General features: G+C 45.9%; 1 protein-coding gene across 1 annotated transcript in view; it reads left to right on the forward strand.

Annotated features, from left to right (window-relative positions):
- Positions 1–13,780, forward strand: part of LOC135905261 (trichohyalin-like) — a 48,027-nt gene extending 34,247 nt beyond the window's left edge. The window contains exons 17-21 of the mRNA XM_065436282.1: positions 1,736–1,821; positions 6,405–6,690; positions 8,424–8,562; positions 10,657–10,817; positions 13,246–13,780. Of these exons, the coding sequence (XP_065292354.1) occupies positions 1,736–1,821; positions 6,405–6,690; positions 8,424–8,562; positions 10,657–10,817; positions 13,246–13,422 (849 nt within the window). The 3' untranslated portion in view covers positions 13,423–13,780. The remainder of the gene's footprint in view (positions 1–1,735; positions 1,822–6,404; positions 6,691–8,423; positions 8,563–10,656; positions 10,818–13,245) is intronic.
- Positions 13,781–17,910: the final 4,130 nt, after the last annotated feature.

Consider the following 17,910-nt stretch of genomic DNA (forward strand, 5'->3'; position numbering starts at 1 on the left):
TCGCGCAGATTTGAATCGCTGGATCCGAGCCCAGCGCATTTCATTACGCGCCGCCGTCGCGGGAGAGGTGCGCACCGAGCTCGCTCCGCCCTATAAGCACGGCTGCTTTTGTAGACCCGCGGATGCATCCTCATCGGTCCTGCGTCGGCGCCTGGTGGCATGCCGAGACGCAGAACGGTTGACCTCTCTTCTGTGACGCTCATCTGTCTGCCGACTTGATTGCAACGAAGGATCTGCGCGGTGGATCTACGCATTTTTGTTCGCGCACTTGTTGGCGCATAATGACGTTGGCTCCCACAATGACGTTCTGTCGACGTCTTCAAAGTACATATCAGAGTGCATGGTACTTTCTCTCCGACGCACGGATTATTGTCTTTTATAGCTTGCATGTTAGTACAACGAGCGCCAAATAAAGGTGCTTGCCGGCAGCACGGACGAAAGAAAAGATCGCTCCTATATTTAGCGATCTACCCAGTCGCCTAATGTGCGCCAACTACCAACGTGCGCGTGCTGTGCTCCTTTCTTTTTTGGGGGGGCATTCTTGTTTCGCATCGTATTTCAATTTTCGATTAACTCCCATGCTAGGTGGCAGCGCGTGCTAGAAAAATCATTATAGTCAAGACAAAATCATGACAAAGGTCTCGTATATCGTGAAGGTAAGAAAGTAAGAAAGTAAGAATGGTGAATGGGCTTGTTCAAATACATCATCAACTAAAATGGCATCCATCAGTACGAATAATAATAACTACATGTATGAATGGAAGCTCGCAATACCGATTTGTAGTGTTATTCACGCGAAAGAAGCATGAGAAGCGCAAATAGTGACAGAAAGGCGGACTAATATTCAAAAACTCTAATATATAAGAGCAGCGGAAGATATTAACAAAAATCATTGTTCCTGAAGTATGTTGCGCCGGTACTGTTTCTAATTCTTCTTCATCAAGCCCTAACACGTACTCCGTGTGTTGAATGAATGAATGAATGAATGAATGAATGAATGAATGAATGAATGAATGAATGAATGAATGAATGAATGAATGAATGAACTTTATTCCCCTGTTAAGAGAAAGGAGGGGCCGGGGGGAGGGGGAGGTAGAGAGGTCTAAGTACTCCAGTCCCAGCAGGCGTCCGTCACCACGTTATGTGGCTAGACGTCCGTCTACCAGTCGTGGTAGGCCTCCGCTACCTCCTCAGCGCACCTCAGGACTCGGTCCCGTAGGATGGGATCGGAGCTGCGCAGGGTAGCCTTCCACAGCTCCTCGCTACTAATTAATGATTTGAGCGTGCAGGGGGGGGGGGGGGGGGATGGGTTAGTTCATGGGGCATTGTCACATGATATGGGAGAGATTTGCTATCGAGACAGGGCAAAAGCGACACTTGGGTGTCGGGTATGTGGCGGGAAATAATAAGCGCAAAGTGCGCAGGGTAAGAAAAGTGCGGGTTTCTAGTTGGCACCGCAGTATTTCTCTCTGGCGCATCCTAGGCACAGAGAAAGGTTGCTAGGGGGCTTAAGCTTTGGTGTCTGTAGTATGTGCAAATTTCATGTAATGTGACGAGTGTGTCTTTATTGGTGTGTTGCTGGATAAATCTTCTCAATGAGGCCCTACAGCTAAAAGACTTATGCCGCAGGGCGAACTATACAAATAAAGACAATAGAGAATTTAGGATTGCTGAAACACATGAACTTATTCATGTCCATATTTTGCCGGACTTGTATCATACTCTCTCCTTCCAGGTTGCTCAAAGGACGGAGCGTCTGAGAGAAGTTTCCAAGCCTGTCAGGGACGAAGACATGATCAGGCGTACCACATCATTCCGAAGGTGGGTACGCAGCAATATCATCAAGGGTAGTAGGGACTGCTCTCTCTCTCTCTCAATCTCTCTCAAATGATATACCCCTGTGACACGCGCTGTCATGGAACGAAGTGTACATTTATGTGCTTGTTATACGCCAGCTCTGAAATATGCACTGATGCAATAATATATGTACCACTAAACATTATGAGGGAAGCTTTAGCTAAGGGACAACTCTGGTTTCCCCATTCAGATGCATAAGTGCAAAAACGCTTTTGTAAGACAACCACTGATCTGATTTGAATGAAATGTGTTGAATTTGAGAGAAAATGTTAGATTTTAGTGACTCCAGTAAGCAATAGCTTGAATTGGGCGTGATTCTTTTTTTACGAGAAGTCCCGGAAATTGGTAAGTTTTTAAAAAAAAACTGAATCCGTAACTGCACCAGAACAGATATCATAGTTCTGTAAACTGGATCTATTAGAGCATCCAAAGCGGTCAGTTACGATATACAAATGTACAGCTTACGTGAAGCTGTTACAATGCTTACGGGGGTTTCGCAAGAATCCTACTAATAAATTAGGGGTACATTTCAGAGCGGTGTACAATACACCTGTTCTGTGCTCTTCAGGTGCATTGGTAGGTACAGCTAAGCGAAATGTGATATCCTCCTTTATTTGATGAGTTACAGAGTTTTAAACTTGATAACTAAGATTTTGTTGGTTTTTTCTTAAATTTTGCAATTTCAACAATTTTTTTGGAAGAATTGACGGCCCAAATCAAAAATCTCTTCCTACGGTCACTAGATTTTAACATATTCTTTTAAATGCAATGAGCCTTATCAAATTTGGTACAGTGGTTGCCGGAACAAATAATTTCTCTGTTCGCATGTGACTATAGAAGTTAATACTGGAAATCATTTTGAATCCGTCCCCTGGCCCACATTAAGGTGATACGCTCTTCTCTATTATCCGCACCTCTCAGGCGCCCTAGTCAAGCTCCTTAGTGAATGCAGCGGGACAATGTACAGTGCTTGATACTGTGACTTATGTAGTGTATAGAAGATCAGAATATGTTGTAGCAGCGACTGCATGGAACAAAGGTATAACAAAAAGGGTCCCCGATACAGCAGGCCTCCGGCTCTCCCTCGGCTATGGCGATGATAAAAGTAACAAATAAAGTAAACAAGATGATAAAGAAGATAAAAGAAAAGACAGGTAGGTTAACTAGGTTGCACTATGGTTTGCTACCCTACACTAGGGGAGGGGTAAGCGGGAAGAAAAGGAAGGAAAAGAGGAAAAGATAGCAAGGATAACAAACGATGCTCGCACTGAGGCAAAAACGGTCACCGAGCAATCGAAGGTGGTTGCAAAGCCCAGCCGTCTTTGCAAAATGCAGCTATGCTCTGTTGGCTGTCTGTTGGTGACCATAGACTCGAAAAGATAAGAGAGAGAGAGAGAGAGAAAGAGAGAGAGAGGATAGGCAGAGAAGTCAACCATATACAGTAAAAGCTCGTTAATTCGAACCGCAAGGGGAAGCCGCTTCAGTTCGAATTAACGAAAGTTCGAACTAACGAAAGTGAAAGAGAGCAACAGTACACTGCGATTTGGAAGCAGTAGGGAATGTCAGAAATTTGGCGTGTCAGAAAGTGATGGCGTGTGCCGCGGGCACACGCCATCTTCAAGTCGAAGCTCTGGGTCCGACTGTGCCACACCACCGATGTCCACCGAAACGAACGTTAGCCGAGGCTTAACACCATCACAATGAATAGCGACGGCCGATACCTCCTAAGCTGAAAACAGAGATACACAACCGATGAAGACTGCCGAGACAAAGACGCCGAACATGTGAAGGTGGCGAAGGCCCTGATTCGTTGGTTCTTGATTGCAAGCGCAGCTGCGACGTACTTGATTCGCTGTGTTTTGGCGCTTGCAGTGCCATCTCCGCACAACTTAGCAGCTGTACAATATTTGCAAAGCCTCCAAGATTCGCAACGGGCAAGAAGTCTCGGAGGTTACGCATAGACTATGGGTTACGTAGAACGGAGAGGCGGCAGCCGCCGCTGCCTTCTGGCTGACCCCGCGTTGGTTAGATTTTTTTCCTATTTTGCCTTCTCTCGCCGTTCTCTCCGTTTAGGAGGCAATACAGCCTTGTGTGTAGGCAGCAGGCGCGTTTCTCTGGCCGTGTGCCAGGCGAGCGTAGTTCGAATTATCCGTGAGGGAACCTTCTCGCGTTCGAATTAACGGACTTTTTTATACATAGACTTCTGCGGAGCTTGGCCGGACCAAATCGTACAGTTCGAATTATCCATAAATTCGAATTATTGAAGTTCGAATTAACGAGCTTTCACTGTATACGTCAAAAGATAGTAAAGAGCTAGAGACGGTGTTTATAGGAAAAATATATATATATAGAAAGACAGAAACAAGCAACTGGTTAGTGTTCTGTCAAATGTGTCTGTGTTATTTTCTGGGCATAGTTTATCCATTTCGTTCTCTCATTCTTCTACATTCTATTCCAGACACAAGGTGAGTCTGACTGTAGAGCGCAAGTATGTTATAACTATGCGGTTGTGCGAATGTTGAAAACTTTCGAATAAGGAATCTAATATTGCCCTATTCGATTAATTCATCGTATTCAATCGTTTCTATTCGTAAACATCAATATTTCTTTAATAGTTCAAGTTGCCAGCTGTGTGTGATCAATCATAAAATTGGAGCAAAAATTAGGCAAATTTCCTCCTGGGGACCATAGTAGACATAAAGCACGAGAAGTTTGCGAGTAGTGGAGCACGCTACACCACTCAGGAAGCCAAACTTTTCCAGATAAGCCACTATAATTTGAAGTCGCTAATGAATACTGAGTATACTAATAACATGCTTATTCGATCATGATGGTCCATTTGGGCATTAGCGAACAACGCTTCAGAATGTGCAATGTAACGATAGAAACTCGCGAACGTGGTGATACCGAGATGTGAATATCTTTATATATTAATGGTAAGTATTAATGGCCAGACAAATCTTCGTGCTCTACAGGCTATACAAGCTCGGGCTCTCAGGGTTTGTCTCGGTTTGCCAAAATGCACATCGACAGTGGCGACAATTGCAATCGCATGGGAGCAGCCCATACAAACACACATTGCGGTGGAAGTGTTGAGAGTGCACATTGGGCACGTTGCCCGTGCCCGTTCCCATCATCTGGCAACACTACCGTCAGAAAAACCGCAGGCATCATTTTGTGCTACGATTTCGGATTGTTACACCCGCCTTCCATCACACTTCACCCCTGCAACTAAGCCATCGATTCCTCCATGGTGGCATGGCAACTCGACCTGCAGTGCACCTCACCATGCCAGTAATAAGGAAAAAATCTGAGCTGTCATCACCCTGCTCTCAAACAACTAACTCTGCTCCTTTTGCACGAGAGGTACGCGGACCACGTACATATTTATACTGATGGATCGGCAACTTTCCAATGTTCCTCAGGAGCCGTGGTTTTCCCAGTGAAAGCCACAACCATCAGTTTCCACAACCATCAGTTTCAAGGCATGTCACCCGACGACACCGAGAACTAATCCATACCTTGACTAATAAAGGACACCACGTGACATTTCAGTGGCTTCCAAGTCACGGCGGTGTCATAGGGAACGAAGACGCCGATAACTCTGCTCGGTTGGCTCTTCAAGGCGACGAAGAGGAGCCGATACCGTTATCAAGGACAGATGCAGCTAGAAAACTCCGAATGCTCACCCGTGATGTCACGTTCTCCTTGTGGAACGCAAGAAGTTTTCAATACAACCGTCTGCACAACCTAGATTCCTCTCTACGCCTTTGCATTCCAGCTGGCCTCTGTCGTCGCGAAGCTGCCCTGCTTTGTCAAATATGGCTAGGAGTGGCCTTCACTAAGACCTTTGCATTCCGTATAGGATGGGCGGACGACGCCTCGTGTGATGACTGTGGTAGCGAGGAGACTCTTCAGTACCTTCTCTGTGACTGTCCTTGCTACAGTTTACAGAGACGATCACTCGAAATCGCAATAGCGCGATTAGACCAAAGTCCGCTAACAGACGAACTTATTTTAGAATGCCGAAATCACAAACCATCGCAGCGGAGAGCGACGAGGGCACTGTTGCACTTTTTAAGAGCAACAGAATTGGACAAGTGGCTGTAGCCTGAACAGATGTTCATAGTGCTACAAGTGCTACTGTGCTGTGTGGTGACGGTATACGGTGACAGTATTTGACTGGGACAGTATGTCTATGCTCCTTTCTTTCTTTGTCTCTCCTTTGCTATCACTTTACCTCCCCCCATCCCCTCTCTCCCCAGCGTAGGGAAGCAAACCGGATCTACCCATCTGGTTAACCTCCCTGCCTTTCCTCTTTCTTTTGTCTCTCTCACTATATATTAATGGTGAGAACTGCTGTTCACTAATTGAAAACAATTCAAAAAGTATTCGATATTCGACTTAATAGGATTCGATTCTGTCACTGTTCGATTTGTATTCAGTTCGGTCTCAAAAAAAAAAAAGAATAGTATTCGCACGCCCCAAGTTACGACCTCTCCTTCTCATTGTCTTGCTTGGGGTTGACGGGGTGCCCGTCCTCGCAGGGCACTGTCGGCGACGGACATGGCGAACCAGGGCGGCCTGATGCCCGGCATGGCGCCCGTGATCCGCGCCCCGCCGCGCACTCGCGGCGGCATGCACTCGAAGACCATGTCGCTGGGCCAGGGCATGGCGGCGGCCGATCTCAGGATATGGGGCTCCGGCGACAGCCTCGTGTACACCCCGTACGGCTCGCAGAACAGCCTCAGGGGAGGCCGCACAGGCTACGACTCGGACGCCTCGGTCGTCTCCGAGCCGCCCAGGCACTGGCGGTACAGCAGGCCCGCCGTGGTACGTGCACCGGAAGTGTGTGCACGCGAGAAAGTTCTCTGCCCTGCTCCTGTATATTGGCGTAAGGCTAGAATCGAAAGAAGTCACCCACGCTCGTCGCGATTCGGCGTTATTATAAATAAATTGGCCATGAATGCAAGTTGCGCTGCGTAGCTCTATAGAGAGACGCAGACGAAGAAGCACGATTACACGCGCACAGGGAAATAAGCGAGCTAACCACTGTTTTATTCACATTCAGAAAGCAAAATATGCGCCATATATGCCTACGGAAACTAAGTAATAAACGAGGAAGCAACAAAAATAGAAAATATGACAATCGCACGTGCTCCTTCAAATCGGTACCGCATCCTGGTTTTGTCTAGTTTGAGCAATGTACTGGTACTCGATCGTGGATGAACACGTCCACGATGATGAACCAACTAGCCTGCACAAAACCTTTGATTGAAAAACTGTCGTCGTCAGTCTACTAACTGCGTGCTTTGCTGGTGGGAGGCCTCTTCCAGCAATCTCACGTTTAGTGACATAATGTAGCGCAAGGGCACAACCACTAAGAACAGAACACGTCACAGGCGCTACTGACTAACAATTCTTTTTTTTTTTCGAAAGGCATTGAGCTACACTATATGCACTACTTCCAATGCGCAGACGCATCACCCACAATCTACATGGCGGGGCTGATGTGTCTGGCGCATTGGAACTAATACTCATGATGTATAGCTCGATCAAGTTCTTAGCAGCGCCTGTGACGTGTTCTGTGCGTCTGTTTTTTCTGGTATTGCCCTTGAATTACATCGTGTCATTAAGCGAGAGCCGACTAGCCCGACGACGTGTTCTTTTGCGATCTCCAGTTAGCCATGTCTCGGGTCACCAGATACCATCGTGGGTCTGAAGGTTTCCTTATCTCACCAATCTTTTAAATGCTCTGCCCCTTCTCTCGAATGCGCACACCTTGGCCTATTACCCGTTCTGTGCCTGGAACCATCGGCTGCTTGTTCTACGAATTGCATCACCTACCCTACTCCTCTTAACGAGGAGGACGTTTGCTGTCTAATTGATACTACCGTCTGCCTATCTTTTACCGTAATGTATATAATTTACCTTTCTATCCCTGGTTCTATTCCTCAGCATTTTTATTCTTCCTAATATTATCCGCTTTATTCTGAAATATACCTCAACGTTGAGATTCACTCCCTTAGTGATGATGTTCTGTCGTGGATAGTCTTAATATGGTGCCACCGCAAACATGCCCTTGTCGCTATCTTCAATCACTTATATGCTCGCGTGTTTTACCTCTTCTGTAACCTTTACGTACTTTTTAATCTTTAAAAATGCATCTATAGGTTTTAGCACACGACGTGTTTGCGCGCGTCTGGCCGCATGGTGCGCCTAGGTGCTCTTAACTATGCGTACGTATGCTTGCAATCAGCATAAAATAAGGGTTATATAAAGGAGTGCTCATCCAAGCATCACGAGAACATTTTGGCTGTCAATCGTTTCTCTACGCTACTTCTGGAATGTACGCCAACTTCGCTGCGGCAGATGTCTCGATGCCTGTAGATCGGTGTACGTAAACTGCCTCTTTCGCACGATTAGATATTGCATCTCAACCAAGCTTCAAAAACATTTTAAAGATAGAGAGAGAGTACGCAACGTTCGTGCGTCTTGAAAGTGTTTCGTTTCTGTCCAGTATGCTTCTCAGCAGTAGCACATCAAAAACATAATTCTCGTTTTAGCGAGTTGATACGGAGAACGACTCAAGCAATCCAGGGAGCACGGAAGACGTCACAACGGCGACAAAGCACCGCAAGACGCTCAAGGAGCGCCTAAAGCTGCTGAAGAAGCCGTCAACCCACGAACCAAAGCACGACTCCGGTAAGAACTGCCTTGCGACTGGCATCATCATCATCATCATCATAATAATAATAATAATAATAATAATCATCATCATCGCCATCATCATTCTTTTTTTCAACTGTGAGGCTTTTCTTTGTAGCACTTAGCTACGTTTGGGTGGATGTCTCATCTTCCCTTTGTTAATCATCTTCATCATCATCCGAACTATGTCTACTGCAGAGGAGCAATGACCAGTGTGGTAATTCTAACATTATTTTCATTAGTGCTTATTATTCATGTATACACCACTTTACACTAGTAGACAATACTGCTCTTATAGTATTTAAATTGTTAACGTGTGGCGTTTTCACTCCTGCTTTCCATGTATACCTTTCGTGTATCGCCCCGCGTAATCTACGGCGCACATGAGCTATGTATTCGGGCCCCTTGGTTAACCCGCTTTCTTCTCGTTCATGAGCTATGTAAGACATTCTAAAGTATTAATTAACTAATTACTTGATAATATTATTCATTGTGCTTGCCCTGCGCTAGTAAAACCCACCTTAAAGTCTGGAATCTCCTAACCGTTTCACTCCCTCGCATCGTTCTATATTCACTGAGTGTTGCGATCTCTTCTTTCATTCCTTCATCGTCATGTCATCATGACAACTGGCTTCGGCTATACTTTCCTTTCTCTTTGCACTGAATTACCTTACCTCGTGTATATACATATATATATATATATATATATATATATATATATATATATATATATATATATATATATATATATATATATATATATATATATATATATATATATATATATATATATATATATATATATATACTATACAGATCAGTCACGTCATTCTCGGTCGGCGACAAAGTTAAAACACATTGGTGTCACGATTGGTCGTCTTATTGAATGCACATGATGCTACAATGAAAACTCGAACAAAGGATCCCTCCTCCAACCTGTCCTGTCCGTCTTATATATATATATATATATATATATATATATATATATATATATATATATATATATATATATATATATATATATATATATATATATATATATATATATATATATATATATATATATATATATATATAAGAAGGACAGGACAGATTGGAGGAGGGATCCTTTGTTCGATTTTCATTGTAGCATCATGTGCATTCAATAAGACGACCAATCGTGACACCAATGTGTTTTAACTTTGTCGCCGACCGAGAATGACGTGACTGATCTGTATAGTATATGTGCATTCTATACACACAGCAGCTTATAAGCCGGGTCGTGACAGATGCATGTTAGAACAGTCGTTGTAAAAAAAGCCTTTTTTTTTTATGACGGCAGGTATAGTCTAGTCTGAATGCCTTGAAAGTAACTCTACGCATGTGCAGAATCAGAAGCTTATGAAAAACGAGTAATATAATTTATAGGTCTCAATTCATGGATTATCTACTGCCTAAAATGTAAAAAAAAGACAGGGTATTTAAAACTCTCGCGGTGCTGTAAAAAATGGTCTTTGGACATTGTAAATCTGCGTTAACATTGAGAACTCTTATTACTTGCTTCGTGTACGGCCTTTCACACGGTTATCGTACAGTGATCTCTTCATGTCTTTTTGTAGATTGTACATAACTTTCTCATCACTGTTAGTAGTTACAATTTGTGGTTTCATCGATACCTTTATCTCTAACATATTTTTCAGCTGATTGGTTGCTTAACTGCATTTTTGTCGCAGCTGTAGAGGCTGCCTGTATTAAGTCCTGATCGGACCATCGGCTAGCTGTGGCTAGTAGTTCGACAGGTGGGGCGTAGTCATTTATTTTTCAGTTTTTTTTTTGCGAATAGCGTGCAGAAGTGCAGTTTTGCTTGCACTATGACATGCGAAATCTAGACGCGGCTGTCGTAATGAGAACATTCGGAAGAAACAAGCCGCAAAATGCACATTTCGCACTTCGTCCTCGTTTGAACAATGACCGCCGCCGCCATTATTGGGGGCAAATGTGCAGTGCACAGAAGCGCACTTGCAAATTAGTAACAGGGTCTTTGTTAAAGAAGCAGCATTTTCGGTGCTTCCACAAAGGTGCCTCTCTCTTCCTCGTTTCTCACACGCGCAGACAAAGAAGACAAGAGCGCCACCCTGAGGGCCCGGCTGACCAAGCCGTTCCGCTCGAGAAGCAAGGAGAAGATCGACACACCCTCGCCGAGCGCGTCCGAAAGGAGGCCCGTGCTCGCGCAACAGAAGCTCGAGCCGGTTCAGGAAAGGGCGCCCGTAGAGGTGAGCGACAGAATGCAGATCCTCCGGGTGCGAACGATGTGACAGGGCATGCGACCATATTTCCATTCTCTTCCGTCCGTGGAAAACTCCGGTCAGAAGTGGTCGCTGTAACAATTAAGAATTCAAGACACACATCTGCCTCTCTCTGGTGAAAGGGTGGTGAAACGTGAAAGGGCTCCATGAGCGAAAAGGGTCAGCGGGAACTCTGATGTGTGGTTGTTCACCGAGCAGGTTCAAATCCTGTCGCTGGAAAACAAATTCCGCGTTCAGTTTCGAGTTCTCATGGGCGTAGTGGCGAGTTGTGTATTACGCATGGTGATCCGCAACACGGAATATACCAGCTTACCGTAATTAAGTTTCATAATAATTGTGATAGGATTCTTAACAGCGTGGATTCGGTTTCTTAACAGCCTGGTGCAATCTACCGCAACACAGGCTCCGGTATCCAATGAAGAAGTCCGCAGGGTTACTCAGCGCGACAAAAACTCTCCGTTGCGACTTATGAAGCGGCTTGTGCACGTGGCTACATGTATGACGCAGTGGGAAATGCGTGTTCGGATCTATCCACGTCCTTTAAGCCCTCTAATCAACGCCATCGTAGCCAACACCAGCCTCGTGCGCTTGTCTCTGAGACAGGCAATCAGAATGAGCTTCAATATAAAAAAAAATCTACAGCGTGCTCTGGCGTTGCGCTGCTAAGCCCGAGGTCGCGGGTTCGAATCCCGGCTGCGGCGGCCGCATTTCGACGGGGGCGATGCCTTGGGTGCACGTTAAAGAACCCCAGGTGGTCAAATTTAATCCGGAATCTTCCCCACTACGTCGTGCCTCACAGTCATATCGTGGTTTTGGCAGGTACAACCTCATAATCTAATTTAATTTTTTGCAGCAGACTCGGATATTGGGCGTTGCGGCGTTATTAAGTACAAAATACACCTGGTTTCTGTTTTTTTACGTCGTTAGTACGAGGCAGAGTTAAAGGACTGAAGTCAAAGTTTGAAGTCATGCAGCGACGTGCCCGCACCGCGTGAAGTGGTAGTTAAGATTTAAAGAAGTGAGCCTCCTTGCTACTTTGGGTCGTTTCGTTGGAACTCTTCTATTTTGACACTTCGGTGGTAAGGGCTGCACTTCTTTTGTGTGAAACGGCTGTTGCTCGCAAACATGACGCCGCCTTTTTCGTTCCGTATGAGTTCTTTTACAGTGTAAATAAAAAAAAGGTAATGACTGCAGGGCGCAGGTCTTTCAGCGGTATTGTTGCCAAGCGTCTATGTAATGAACAGTCCATGCACCCAGATAACTTATACCTATCTTGAACAGATAGAATGGGTTTACAGTAACGCCTATTCGCCCGATAGATCTCCTAAAACAAGCAGTAGGATTGTTTCCTTGTGTCGCATTTACAGTATACCAAGAATCATGTTTTCCAGTCATTCCTATCATTTATCATACTGTTTTTCCGCCAATAGCCAAATAGCACTTTAGCCCTGCGGATGTGGTAGATCTTGTGTTCATACGTACATCCAAAAATTTGGGCTTTCGAAGATGAACACTCGCGAGAGGTGCCTTACGATGCATGTCGTTTGTGCTTCGGTCCATTATGTCAAGCGGGCATCTGCACATACTGTTTCTCACTGAACGCAAAATGTAGATTCGCCTTTGTAAGGAACTGGCTCTGAACTTCCCAGTTATGGAGGTAAATACTTTTCGATGCGATGTCTGGCTTCCGCGCGTTAGAAATATGGGATTTTATTGAAGTCTAGCGCACGTCTAAAACGCCAATACCGCGTGGGCTTTATTAACAGCCCTCTTTCCTAGCTATACAGATAGTTCTCAAGTAATTAACGTGTTCACATTGGTAGCGCATGCTTATGTGCACTTGTACTGCCCTAAGTGCTATGAACAACACTACGACCCCGCCTGCAACTTCGAAAAATCGGCGCTACCTGCAGATGATGGGCGGAAGACATGGTCGAGTGGCGACAGTCCGGCACAGATAAATAGTGACCGATAGGCTTTGTCGCGGCAGCATCGTGTTAAGAGTTGAGGCGGATATGCAGCACACAGCGTGGTAACTAACTACTGTTTTCCCTCCTAAGTTTTATTGTTTTACTAGACTAAAATGCATTAATTAAACACCGACTGAACATCTTTTTCTGTGAAGACCGTTCACTCACATTGGGTAAAGGAATAGTGCGCGTACTCCATCGTGAGTACGTGAATCCGTTAAAAAAATATTTGACAAACACGGGCTTGCTCTCGCGTAAAAGATTACCGACACTCCACTGTTAATTAGCGTGTGCTCAGAGGCAAAAAAAGAAAAGAAACGCGGAAGCAAATTTTGTTGTCACTGCTTATCTGACGTAGATTTGAAAGGCAGGGGAAACAGCCGGAACAGCCTAATGGAAGCGCGATGCATTTCTCTGTAACGCAGCGTTCGAACTCCCTATCGGCCAAGAAGGACAAAGGGAGCAAAAAGTCGCTCCTGGGGCGGCTCACTTCGAAGGAGAGCCCGGCCAAGACAACGACGACACCGGAATCGCCAAACTCCAAGCCGCCGGCCACGCCGGTCAGGAACCGCAAGGGCTCGTTCAACGAGACACCCGTCTGAGGAACGTCGCTGCGGCTCCTGCTGCTGCCACCGCCGTTGGTGCTGCTGTTCCCGCAGCACTGCAAGTGCCTCCACTAACGAAGAAATGCCAAAGAACCTCTTTTCCACAATGTCGCTCCTGTAACAAACTTTTCCTATTTTTGTGCCTACGGGAGGGGGAAAAGAAAAAACGAAGCAAAACGCTGGGCATGTTTGTACACAGTACCGTGATTTTCATACGTCAATCATTGTGTGGTCTTCCCTGTAGTCATTGTCCTTCTACGTCTCCTTCGTATACCGTTATTTGTTCTCGTAACTGCGGGGGAAAATGAAAAATGGGCGTGATTTGTTATGAAATAGAGCATTTTTTTCCCTTGTTCTCCCGTTTCGTTCTTTTCTGATTAATCTAGTAAAATGGAGTACTTTTGTAAAGAGCGGGAACTGCGTGTACAAACGACACGTTGTGACTCCATAAAGAACACTCGCTATGGAGAAACGGGTCGGGAAATCTGCCAACCATGCCAACCAGGAGGCGAACAGATGGTACATTTAAAGTTAATTTAATTACAACTCGGAGCGGAATGGGATAAACGAGCATTGCGCAACTGGGATTATATATAGGCCCAGATCGGCTGTATTCGATTCATACAGCTGGCTTCAAAAGTTTACGGAACTCGCGGGGTCTGGGAAAGCATGGGATTTTCCAGCAGTTTATAACCATAGTAAAGTAAATCGTACAAAGCTACGTTGTTCGCACGTAGTAGCACTTATGGGAAATCTGAATACCTTGCTGGGAGGTTGGAGAGAGGGAGGAGGGGGGGGGGGAGGGGTCGGCGTGCCCACACTTCTGAAATATGCATTTTTTGTTGATCTCCTGGTCCATAAGCATTTCACGTCTGCACTTAATTCCCTTCTTTTGCTAGCCCCGTGAAATCACGTCTGTGAAACTCTTATACCGTGGCCGCTTATCTGCATGACGAAGTTCTCGTTTGCATGCAATGGCCATACTTGCTCCACATTTTTATTGCCTTTTTCTCTTTCTTCCGGCGTCGTCGGACACGAAACGACGGAATGGTCGTACAGATATAGTAGTTGAAGGCGCCGCAGGGTAGAGAGAGAGAGACGCAATGCGCCACTTTGAAATCTCGCCTATACATGAAGTTCCAGTGTATGGCCTCTTTTATCAGTTCGAGCACTCGTTGGGGAATCGAATCACACAGTGCAAAAGTCAGGCATCAGCGACATATCTCTATGCTGTCATTCTTTCTTTGTGTTTAACAACAATCATGTGCACTTTTCATTTGGTAGCGCCGTTAATATATATATACACACTACTTGGCTGAGGACTTTACATATCGCTGTAAATGTATACGTATAACGGGTAACGTTCCTTTCGGGGAAAGGTACAGCATGACCCGCCATTACACTGCTGCTTTCTTTATCTACATGTAGACGTCGATATGGGAACTTCGTCTTTTCATGGGCTCCTTTCTCCCTAGGTTATTCTCCAGGCCACAGCGTGGGCACGTGTCCCCATATTATTCCAGTGGTTAACTTAAAAGTTCTGACCTCTCCAATTCACAATCCGAGAAAACAAAAACGCCTACTGTCTTAAGCCTGCTTCATTGCATTGTAAGAAGACAAATGGTCATACAAGGACGTGAGTTGAAGCGGTCAACAGTGGCCGAACATCGGAAGCCTTTTACCTGGGAAGCCAGCGTTTCTACGAGGGGACATATCTCGTTATATAGGGCAACAGCTCCTCTATTTGGCAACGTTCATACGGCTCACATTTTCCCGGAGGGGAGGAGAAGAAGCGACCATACGAAGGAGGGGTGGCATGGGCGGGGTTCGGACTTTTCTGTACGGTGAAGACCTCACTGTCGATCTGCCACTCAGTGACGACTTCGTCGGAATGACGAGGTATCAAAGTACGGAAGATGCACAGTAGTGTACAAGGGACGCCGTATGGTGGAGGGCTGCGAACGAATTTTTAACGCCTGGGTTTGTTTCAATGTACACCCAAAGCACGATACACGAGCGTCTTTCTCTTATGCATTTGCCCCCCTTCCCCCTCCCCCTTCCTTAATTATACGCGCGCGAACTCCAGAAACGGATTCTCTTTCCAAAATCTGCAATCGACGACTTGCTGAAGACGTATGCACCTGGACCTTGGTCAGACTGCAAATCTACTTGCAGAACGCTTTGGGCACTTCTTGCATTCCCGCAGAGCACGGAGTTTGACTAGCGGCTGCGAAAGGTCCATTTGATGGACTATTTATTGACGCCCTCAGTCCGCATCGTCACCACTCATAACCCGCTTTCTTTCCGTTCCCTTCATTGCTGTCTAGAGTAGGAGGCTATAGGAATAAACCTCAGACGGACCACTCCGCCAGTTTATAAGTGAACGTCTCTCCATCTCTCTCTCTTGCCTGCTTCCTTCTAAGTAAGTGTTATTGCTCCCGTAGACGTTCATAACGATCTTCAGCACCAGCCTATTTAAGAGCGGCGCAATGCAATGGCCTTTCTGAACTCGCCTGCGAGTAGAGATACTGAACTAATTTTGTTAATGTTTTGAAATTTCTTGAAAATCAAAATTAATTTTTTCCCGCCATAGCGAGAAGTGCGATGTTTTTTTTTTTTGATCCCCTAAACACTCATTCTCAAGCCCAAAAGTAGTCAAGGCCACGAAAATGTTGCACTTTGCCTTGACACGCCCTTTCGGGTTAGCGTACACCCGTTGGTATCGGCGAATTGTCCCGCTAAGTTCGAGTTGGGGATCGAAGGCGCGATGTACGAAGTAGTCGAATACCAACATTCCGGCACCTGCGCTCGCACTAATCTTTGTTCTCACTCGATCTAAGCCCCTTCCCTTTAACTAATCGTAATCGTGGCAACTAATCCGGGCCAAACTTTCCCAGACGACAGATACGCAACGTTACCGAGACTGTCTCATTCGACCGCGTTCTCACTGCTGCACGCCAATCCATGCGCCAGCGCCGTTTCCTTCGTTGACACTATAGAGAGCTTTAGCTGAGCGTCCGCGTTCCGCTCTGTTCAGCCTTGTGTGTGCTAGCAATCTGCACGCAATCACTTATATAGCGGTAACGCTATGGCACGCGTGCGAACAACACTGATACTACCAGCGGTATGTAGAACGCTTTCCGCTCTCCGTATGCCATTTTCTAAACGTCTGTTCTTTTTGGCTAAGTTGCGCAAAATTCCGAAGACCGCGTATTTCAAGGCTTCCCGAAGGAACGTATCTTCACAACGTGGTGCCGTAGTCTATACGGTACCTTACCTCTACAAGAGCAGAGCGGTAGATTCTGTGCCATCTTGCGATTGCTCACTCGTGAACGACGGTATCGCGAGGCCTTGAAGTGTGCCGCTCTGTACGCTACGACTTGCTCGCATGACATATTCCGGCGGGTAATCATGACGTAACGCGCCTAATAAGGCAACACTTTGCGCCCCTGCTGCCAAGGTAACGACGAGCGTTTAAGATGCGAAACACAAGTGGCGTGTATCAGGCAGTCAACAGAACTTGCAGCGAGGACGTTATCTAACAAAGTCTACGCAGGTTGATAGCTGACTCGTAAAGATGACAGACCAATCCAGCAACTGAACATAGCCTATACTGTGCAGGGAGTAGAGAAAATTAACAATGTACGCCGAAATACGCCCCGGTTCATATTGCACGTCCTGTCGCTGCTCCCTGCAAGCTTCAGCCATTCCAAGAGAAATCGCATGACATAGAAAAGGTAAGAAAAGAAATAGACCATCACTATTTATCCACCGGAAGCCCTCGCAGAACGCAATGTTTTGTTGTCTGGCTTGGTTATGCAACCAAAGCGCATTTCCGCCTGTGTTCCCAAGCCGTAAATGAACATGTAACAGTAAGTGCACCTCCCCGATCGCCATCAGATGTCTCTCTTTGTTGCTGTTCTTTTTTTATCTTCCTACCTTAAAATTGTTACTCCATGCATTAGAATAGAAAAAAAAAGTGAGAGAACCAGAATGGCATGGGCACACTCGAAATAATCAACAAAAGCGACGTCGCAAATGGTTCAGTCGAGATTTAATTTCGGCTTCCAGTTCATCCCATTTCCCTGCACTTCGGAAGCGATTACGTGACCCCGCGCGCCAGCTAGCAACACCGGGGACTACTACATAGAAGCGAGTGACAGTAACACTGGGCGCCACGCTGCAGGTTGTGTCGAGCCCCTTCTCCTCCTCTTCTTTTCTCCCTACGACTGCCTCGTGGCACGGGAAAGAGGGAAGCGATGAAGAAATAAAAAGGCACAGAAATTCCCTAGCTGTTTCCGGACCCCTCTCCCACGGCTGGTGTCCCTCCTTTTTTCTCTGCCCAATCGCGCGTGGTCTTATAAATAAAGGTGTAATGGTTTTTCGCCTTCACCGATGGAGAGATGAAAAGAGAGAGAGAGAGAGGGCGTGCGGCATGCGAGTCCCTTTCTACCGGGGCTCGCCGGCTATAAATGAGAATTCGCG

Source organism: Dermacentor albipictus, chromosome 3, assembly GCF_038994185.2.
Source record: "Dermacentor albipictus isolate Rhodes 1998 colony chromosome 3, USDA_Dalb.pri_finalv2, whole genome shotgun sequence".
Taxonomy (NCBI): Eukaryota; Metazoa; Arthropoda; class Arachnida; order Ixodida; family Ixodidae; genus Dermacentor; species Dermacentor albipictus.